The 9628-nt window shown below is 41.3% G+C and overlaps 1 protein-coding gene across 1 annotated transcript; it reads right to left on the bottom strand.

Annotated features, from left to right (window-relative positions):
• Nucleotides 1-5654: 5654 nt before the first annotated feature.
• LOC149217673 (uncharacterized) lies at nt 5655-6428 on the bottom strand. Its single transcript, XM_089390322.1, has one exon. It carries the CDS (start codon nt 6426-6428, stop codon nt 5655-5657), a length of 774 nt encoding a protein of 257 aa, XP_089246448.1.
• Nucleotides 6429-9628: the final 3200 nt, after the last annotated feature.

Below are 9628 nucleotides of genomic sequence, written 5' to 3'. Positions count from 1 at the left end.
TTCGCTGCGCTGTTGGATGGACAGAGAAGGAATGCAAACTTTGTGGGATATCTCATGCTGGAACGATTCGATATGGGCAGGCTGGAAGCGATTAAAGGTGCTGGATAACCTGAACACCGAGTGGATCATGCTGCTCGACTCCCTCCACGGATTGGCACCCACGCATTCGAGGAAGAGAGATGAGATGGGTTGGGGGCCAAAAGCCAGAGGATACACAGTCTCACTGGGGTATGCGAAATTGATCGAGAGACCATACGTTCCTCCGGATCCAGCTCCTTGGCAAGGCGTCTGGCACCTGCCCTCATGGCCCAAGGTTGATTTCTTTGCCTGGGTTTACTGTCACGGCAAAATCTTAACTTATGATAACTTGCAGAAGAAAGGATTCCATGGTCCATCCATCTGTTCACTGTGCAATGAAAACGCTGAGACAACAGTCCACCTAATTCTAGAATGCAGCTTCTCCAGGCAGATCTGGTCCTTCTTTACTCATGATCTGGATCCTAACTTCACTATCCCTTGCTCCACTTCTGAACTTTTCTCTGAATGGACAAACAGATTTCCAGGTCCTCCTCCTAAAAATCTGATTATTAAAGCAGCATGGGCTGTCCTCCCAAAGATCATCTGTTGGCAGTTATGGATAGAGCGTAACAGAAGAATTTTTAGAAATACAAAACAGAGCCACAAAGTCCTAGAAACCAAGATTAAATGTCACATAAAGGAGTGCTTGACTGATATAAAAGATGATTCCAACCTCAGTCAACAGGACATAGCATGGGGATCAACGCTAGAACTTCAATTTCATCCAGCAGTCAAAAAAGCCCCCACTATCAAAGAATGGCAAATAAGGAAACCCGAGAATGACTTTCAAGATTGGCTTAAATCGCAAGCAAGGCACTTCCTTTTCTTTGATGGAGCAGCAAAGGGAAATCCGGGCAAAGCTGGTGCAGGAGGTGTTGTTCTAAATCAATCTGGGGAAAAAATTCACTCCTACGCTTGGGGACTAGGTTACACTACCAGCATTCAAGCTGAGGCCTTGGCCCTCTTCCAAGGACTCAAGACCCTTAAAGAACTGGACATAAATGAAGCAACTGTTATAGGCGACTCTCAAGTCAATATAAACACAATGGTTTCCAATATTCCAGTATCGGACCTTAATCTAGCAAGGCTGATTACTAGGATCAAAGGTATGGAAAACAACTTTCAGGACTTGAAGTACTATCACGTGTTGAGAACTCATAATAAAAAGGCGGACATCGAAGCCAATAAAGTTGCCCTTCTCTCTGCCGGGGTCAAGCTGAAAGAGGAAGAAGAATCATGGGAACCCATTCCATAAATACACTGCTGCCATGTTCTATTGTCTGTTATTAAACCAATTTGTTTGTATTTTCAAGTGGGGGAAAATCTCTGAAATTAACTCTGTGGGGGTCTATCCAAGGAAGAAACTTGTAAGCTTCAGCTGCATCCTTAGCAAAGGAATGCATCAGGACAAAGAAGCTCATAATGTAATCAGATTTTGGCATTCAGCCCAAGATTAATATAAAACTCCATAACCGTTTCTGTAACTATATATATATATATATTGTTATTTTGTACTTTATTTCTTTATTTTTATAATTTTAACTTAAATATTTTATTTTATTTTTTAATTTTAATTATGTTTTTTTGGGTAATTATTTTAAGGGTTTTTTTTTTTAAGGTTTTATTATTATTTTTTAACTTAAAAAAATGTTATATATATATATATATAGTGTGTGTGTGTGTGTGTGGGGATCAATTTGTTTTTCTTTAAATTATATGTATTTTTTGAAAAAAAATATATTTTTTTTTAAATTTTTTGTTTTTTTTTTTTTTTTCATTAATTTTTTATTCAATTTCTTTTAGGAGTTAATTTTCGTATTTTTTTTTTTTTTTTTTTTTTTTTTACATTTTTATAGGTTTTTTGTTTTTTTCCTTTTTTTTTTTATATATTTTTTGTATTTGATTTTTTTTTTTTTGACAGAAACGGTTATGATGTATATATATTCATCCTGGCTTGAAAGCCGTAAATCTGGTTACATTGAAGACTTCTATGTCTTGGTGCATCTCTCTGATAAAAATGAGAATGCTGTTAAATCTTGAAGTCTTTTCCTTTGATAGGGATTCTAGATTTTCAATTTCAGAGATATTCCCCCACTTGAAGATACAGACAAATTTGTTTAGAAGCAGGCAGAAAAACATGACAGAAATCAGCTTATGGAATGGGTTCCCATGTTTCTTCTTCGTCTTTTATCTTGACCCCGGCAGATAGGAGGACTGCTTTGTTGGCTTCCTTGTCCGCCTGTTTGTTATGCGTTCTCAGTACATGGAAATAATTCAGCTTCTGGAAAGCTTTTCCCAGGCCTTTGATTCTGGATACCAGTCTAGCTAGATTAAGATCCAGCGCTGGGGAGTTGGAGATCATTGCATTTATAAGGACCTGCGAGTCGCCTATCACAATAGCTTCCCTTATGTTTAGTTCTTTGAGGATCTTTAGGCCTTGGAAGAGGGCCAAAGCCTCAGCTTGTATGCTGGAAGCATGGCCAAGTCCCCAAGAGAAGGAATGAATTTTCCCCCCCAGAGGATTTACAACAACACCTCCTGCTCCTACTATGCCCGGATTACCCTTTGCTGCTCCATCAAAGAAGAGAGAGTGTCTTGAGTACGATTTGAGCCAGTCCTAGAATTCAATTTCAGGTCTCCTTATTTGCCAGTCTTTAAGGATGGGGGCAGTTCTGACTACTGGTTGAAATTGCAGTTCTAGGGATGAGCCCCAGTCAATGTCCTGTTGGCTGAGATTGGAGTCATCTTTTATTTCTGTCAAGCACTCCTTTATGTGGCATTTGATTTTGATTTCTAAGACCTTATGGTTCTGGTTGGCATTTCTGAAAATTCTTCTGTTCCTTTCAAGCCATATTTGCCAACAAATGATCTTTGGAAGAATAGCCCAAGCAGATTTGATAACCTGATTTTTGGGCGGCTGTCCGGGGTATCTGTTTGTCCAATTTGAGAAGAGATCTACAATAGATCTAGGCAGTAGGAAGTTGGGAGCAAAATTGCTGATAAAGGAGGCCCAGATCTGTTTGGAAAAGCTGCACTCAAGCATTAAGTGCAGTGCTGTTTCTGCGTTTTCTGTGCACAACGGGCATCTGGAGGGGCCATGAAAGCCTTTCCTCTGCAGAGTGTCATAAGTTAGAATTCTTCCATGGTAGAGGAGCCAAGCGAAGAAATCGATCTTGGGCCAAGAAGGGACATGCCAGACTCCCTGCCATGGTGCTGGGTCAGGGGGGACGTGTGGCTTCTCGATCAGCTTGGAGTAACCTTTAGAAACAGTGTATCCACCTTCCTTCAGCCCCCATCCTTTCGTGTCTTTTTTCTTCATATGCGTGGGAGCCAGGCTGTGAAGAAGATCCAACAGAGCGTTCCATTCACTAATCAACTGAGCCAGAATTTCGATTCTTTTCCAGCCTGCCCATATGAAGTCGCTCCATTGGGAAATGTCCCACAACGAGCTCAATCCTTCTCTGTTCATCCAGCAACGCAAATCGTTTAAGGAGGCTCTGTCTTTAATTGGATCCTTGTTCATAATTCTATCAGTCCATATGTTGATTTTTTTCCCATTTCCTGGGATCCAAAAGGAGTGCTCTTTGATCAAGGAAGCCGCTTTAGCATACAATTTAAGGAAGGACGAATTTGGCAGCTGAGTCACATTTTCTAAGCAGCGAGTGCGTGGGCCTCTGAAATACTTTTTCCAGAGAGCCAGTTGGGCCCAGCCTAGCTTGGGCGCGATGATCCTCCAGACAATCTTGGCTGCCATAGCCACATTTTGCTGACTGAGATTCTTGAAGTTTAGCCCACCCTCTCGCAGAGGCTTGGAAATGGTTTCCCAGCTGATAAGGGGAATTTTTTTTTTCATTCTATTTTCCTCCCTTCCAGAAGAATCTGCGCATGAATTCTTCCATCTTTTTTAATATGAATGCCGGAGAGAGAAGCCCAGTGAATTGAAATAGTGGAAGGCTGAAGAGCACGGATTTTATTAGGACCGCTTTGCTAGCAGCATTGAGCCAGGAAAAGCCCCAGGCTTGAATTTTGGATTTGAATTTCTCAAACTGAGGAAGCCAATCTTTGATTGAGTTTTTCTTATGGAAAACATGAAGGCCCAAATATTTGAATGAGGTCCATGAAGAGGAGGCTGCGAAGCCCAAGCATATTGAAATAGCGGAGAGAGTTCTGGGCGTAGTGTTCCAACTGAAAATATGACATTTATTCTTATTTACCATGCTGCCTGAGGCCTCACTGAAGTTGTCCAGCACAACTTTGAATTTGGAGGCAGAGGAAAGAGAGGCAGTGTCTAATAGAAGAGTATCATCCGCGAATAAGGCGTGGTTTAAGTTTTTAACCCTTCTGGCTATACACAACCCATTAATTTCTTGGTCTTGCATCTTTTTATCTAGCAAGAAGCTGAGTAATGAGGCTTGGATGGCAAATAGCAGGGGGGAGAGGGGACACCCCTGCCTAAGTCCTCTTGAGGCTTTGAAAAATTCAGTGGCTCTTCCATTTACAAGGGGGGCAATCCATGGCTCTGAGATGCATGCCCAGATCCATTTTATGAAGTTTGCTCCAAAACCAAATTTGCACATGACTTTTAAAAGAAAACTATGATTTACTCGGTCAAAGGCATTTGCTAAATCGAGTTTGATCACCATACCTTGTTCCTTTCGGAGAAGACTTGAATGTATTTCCTCTTGGACGAGGGTGAAGTTGTCCACGATCTGCCTACCCTAGATGAAGCCTCCTTGATTTTCCGGAATTATTCTGGGCAGTATGGGCTTCAGTCTGTTAGCAATGACTTTGATGATTAATTTGTACCCAGTGTTGCATAATGAAATCGGGCGGAATCTGCTGAAGTTGTTGGCGCCTTTTTCCTTTGGTATGAGGGCTAAGAAGGCCGAATTTGTGCTGCCTCCTATTTTCTGAGTATTTTGTGATTTTTGTATCATTTTAAGAAGGTCCTTTTCAACAATCGGCCAGCAGATCTGGAGGAACCAGGCAGAGAAGCCATCTGGCCCCGGGGCCTTGTCTGGGTCCATGTCAAAGAGAGCCTTTTTAACTTCCTCTTTAGTAATTTTGGCCTCTAGAATCCCGTTCATACGAGGGGAGATAACTTGAGGGATGATGTCAAGCAGCTCTTGGTGATGAAGTGGCCCCTGATCATCACTGTACAAGTTTTGGAAATGAGAGAAGGCTGCTTTCTTAATGTCTGCAAATTCCTTGTGCGTGTCATTATCTTCCTTGATCTCAGAAATGGTGTTGAAGCATTTCCTGGCCTGGGCCTGCTTGTGAAAGAAACCCGTGTTCCTGTCCCCTGCTTTGAGCCACAGGTTTCGTGACTTTAATCTCCAATATTCTTCTTCAGCTAAGCAGGCCTTATGATATCTCTGTTGCAGCTGAGTTTCTTGATCTATCATCTCCTCTGTAACAATAGCGCTCTCCATGTGGGTTTGATGAGAGGCAAGAGAGTCTTTGATGGCTTTCCTTTCTATTGTAGGATTGGACAGGGTTTTGGCCCAGCGTTTCAGAACTCTTTTTACCCTTCTGAGCTTTTCCTCCTAGATGAAGAAGGGTGAGCCTTTGACAGGCTAGCTCCAACAATCTTTGACTGTTTGCATGAAAAGAGGCTCCTTAGCCCAAAGGGGACTAAACCGCAAGGGGATAGGTCCCAGATCTAGATGGGCAAGGAGCTCTAACTTTATAAGCTTATGGTTCGAGACGCTGCTAGCGAGGATGTGCATTCTGGGTTCTAATCCAAGTAACAAGAAATAGCTTTGAATGAAAAATCTATCTAGCCTGGCAGCAATATGTCCAGGACCTACTCTTTTATTAGACCAAGAAAACTTACTGGATGAGGGCTTGATGTCCAGTAAGTCCCAATCTTGCAAAAGATCCTCCGCCCATTCTCTTGCCGGGTCTCGGACTGCACTTCCTCCCCTTTTTTCAGTCGAATGAAGAGTGAGGTTGAGATCTCCAGCAATGATTGTATTTTCCAGGTTTGTCAAGTCTGCCTGTCGTCTTATAGTGTCCCAGCAATCCTTTTTCTCCCAGATGTTAACTGGAGAATATACATTGAAAAGGCTGAAGGTTTCCTTTGTGTCCAGATTCTGCATTTTTAGCAGCAACCAGTGAATGTTGCTCGCTTCAAAGATGACTGCATATTTATTGGAGTTCCATAGTGTACCAATCCCTCCCGAGGCACCCCTGGCAGAGATTGCTCTTGCTTCACTTTTGGACCACAGATTTTTGCTTGCTTGCAGGAAGATTTTGTCTTCCAGCTTGGTCTCCTGGACTAGAAGTATGTCTGGAGCTTCTGTTCTTATTAAGCTTCTTATTGCTTCTTCCTTAACTTTACTCCCCATACCTCTGCAATTCCAGGAGATGACCTTCATTATTTATATTTCTGGTGGGCTCCCTTGGAGCCTTGGGGCTGATTTTTCAACATCTTGGGCTTTGAGGCTAGCAATTTTTCCAAAGTTGGCTGGCTGCCCTGAAGCTTGTCTTTATAGGTCTGCTGCTCTCTTTTTTCTTTGTCAGTTTTACGGCCTCTTGTAGATCTTCTTACCGAGGTTTGGGAATCTCCTATTTCTCCTTCTTCTTCTGACTCATTAGTTTCCTGCTCATCTTCCTCATCCTCTACGACCATGCCTTTGGGGTTTTCAGCTTCTTTGGGGGAAGCTGATGGAGTGCCTTTATTTGGAGAGACTGGTTTTTGGGTTTCTTCCTCCAGTGTGTCTTCTGCCGGCTGAATTAGAGGGTTAAATTTATTTTCCTGCATCTTTTTGGGAGGGGGACGCTGGACATTAGCCTGGGGATTGCCTTTGCCAGAGGATCCACCCTGTTTCTACCCCTTGTGATTGGCTCTTGCTTGCTTGACTTGGTTCCAACCCTCTTCGTTCCCTTTCTTTGGCTCTGCATTTGTCGGACAGTTTCTGGCAAAATGCCCATATACGTGACATTTCCTGCATTTGAATGGCAACTGTTCATAATCCAAGATCTGCACATGAGACCAGCTGCCGACTTTGATTTTGATTGCCTCTGGAAGTCCCACCTCTAGATCTACCTCTACACAAATCCTGGCACAGTCGTACTGATCCTTGTTGCTTGCCCGATCTATGAATTTTCCAAGGGAATTGCCAATGTGCTTCAAGGAATCCCAGTTCCAGCAATGGACTGGCAGATTTGGGAGACGAACCCATACTGGAACAACTTTGGGAACATCGACCACCGGATCAAAGTCTGGGGTCCATTTGTTCAGATAGAGTCCCTGAGGGCCCATGAAATACAGCCCATTTCGGAAGATCAGGTCTTTGTCTTCTTTGGAGGTAAATTCAAAGAGAAAATACCCTCGCCCTAGGAAGTATGAGGTTACACTTTGATTAATTAAGGGTGCCCAGTTCCTATTAACCCATTGCTCAGTGGTTTTCGGAGAGGGCTAAAGTCCCGTGAATTGGCCAATGAGTCCACGATCCACCAGAGACAGTGCTACTTGAATGGGGGTTTCAGGAGGCAAAGAGATCTCAGGAATTTCATTGAGTTTCTTAACGAATTCTGATGCATCATTTCTTTTCTTCGGAGGCAAGCCGACCAGGAGCTTATTGAAAGCATCAAAGGCCGGATTAGGGGGCGGATCCGTGTGGTGGCCCAGCGACTCCATGAGATCTGATCAGATGCAGGCCGCCACAGGGGCAGCCATGCAGCAACGGCCAAACCCTAGCCAGAGAGTCTGCTGGCTGTCTCGGATTTGAAACTGATCTTCTGCAAATAGGCCCGCAGTGAAGAGGTGCCGCAGAGCGCGGGCAGAGCTTCAGGCTTCAGAGCCCGCAGGTTGCGGATCTCGCGGAAGAAGCCGAGGCTCTCAGGTTGCAGAGCGGCTGCAATAAAATTCAATTTGATGAAATGACATTTTTAACTGGAATGGTACAATACAATTTCTATTTTTATGTTTTATTACTAACATATTTTATGTTTTTTTTTTTTTTTTACTAACATGTTTTTATTATTTTTATTTTTGTCATCCTTTATGTTTTATGTTCTTTTTTTACATTTTTATAGGTTTTTAGTTTTAGTTTTAGTTTTAGTTTTTTTTTTATTATTTGTTTTTTTTGTCATGTTTATTATTATTATTATTTTTTGTCATGTTTTATTACTAACATGAAAATTACCAACATTTAAAAAAAATTATCCACACTTAATTCATTAGAAAATTTAAAGTGTAAAAATTAGGCCCTCTCAACAAAAAGGGTTGATGCTCAACAATACTTTTCAAAATGAAGATGAAAATCACTAACAAAAATTAAAAATTTTCACACTTGATACATAAAAAAATTTAAAGTGTAAAAAATAAGCCCTTTAAAAAATGTGTTGATGATGTATCAACACTTTTCAAAATCAGCATGAAAATTACTAACATTTAAAAAAGAGCGTTGATGTTGCATAAACACTTTTCAAAATCAGTGTGAATATCACTAACATTGAAAAAAAATGTTCATACTTGATACATAAGAAAATTTAATGTGCCAAAAATATGCTAAAAAAAATTGTATTTTGGCATCACCACTTTTCAAATTCGGGTGTTTTTTTGCTACCTCAAAAAAATGGTACCAGTTCACTTTCTCGTTTGATCGGTAACTATGTTATTACCAAATATGCATAAAAGAATCACCTATAGTCTCACTCCTGTGAACATATCGTAAGGAGTCCTGTCCTCCAATAATCTATGAGGACTCCTATTCTGCAAATAAACAATTGTATTACATGCCTCTTCCCACAAAAACATAGGAAAGTCTTTATCACAGATCGTTTCCATTTATTCGCCCACCATGGTCCTATTCATCCTTTCTACAATCCCATTCTAATGAGGGTTGTAAGGAAATGCGAGTTCCTTTTTTATGCCCAGATTCTTGTAGAAATCGTGAAACTCATTGGAGGTATACTCACCCCCATTATAAAATCTTCATATGTTAATATTCTTCATAGTCTAGTTCTCCACAAGAGCTTTGAATTCTTGTAACTGACTAAAGACATCACCCTTGGTATTTAGGAGATAGATACAAGTCTTCTTGGAATTGTCATATATGAATGTCATAAGGTAGCTAGACCCTGTGATTGATTTCACTAACATAGGACCACATATATCTAAATGCACCAAGTCTAATATCTCCTTGGACCTAGTCTCACTATGAGGAAACACTACCTTCGCATGCCTTCTAAGCACACCCCCTTTGCAAAATCCCTCTTGATCCACCCTAATCTATGAAAAACCTGTAACCTTCCTCTATAACATAAGAAGAACCCTATAATGTAGGTGTCCCATCTTCGTATACCAAAACTCACTATGACTATCACTGTCACCAAAAAGAGCCTTCACCGATTATCCTCTCAACAAATATAGGTTTTCTCCTTGCTCACAATTACTCACCTCTCGTTGGGATCAACTCTTTTCGGCCTAGTAGCTACTTCACCTCCCATGAAGTAGACCTCTAGTCCTATGTTCTTTATGGCCAAAACTGAAAGGAGATTATTTCCCAACCCCAGTACAAACATCACTTAGTTCACCTCC

This window comes from Pinus tabuliformis, chromosome 1_1 (assembly GCF_031772625.1).
Source record: "Pinus tabuliformis cultivar Carrire ecotype Pingquan chromosome 1_1, CPIR1, whole genome shotgun sequence".
NCBI lineage: Eukaryota > Viridiplantae > Streptophyta > Pinopsida > Pinales > Pinaceae > Pinus > Pinus tabuliformis.
Note: the sequence above shows the minus strand (reverse complement) of the source record. Positions and strands in the feature narration are given on the sequence as shown.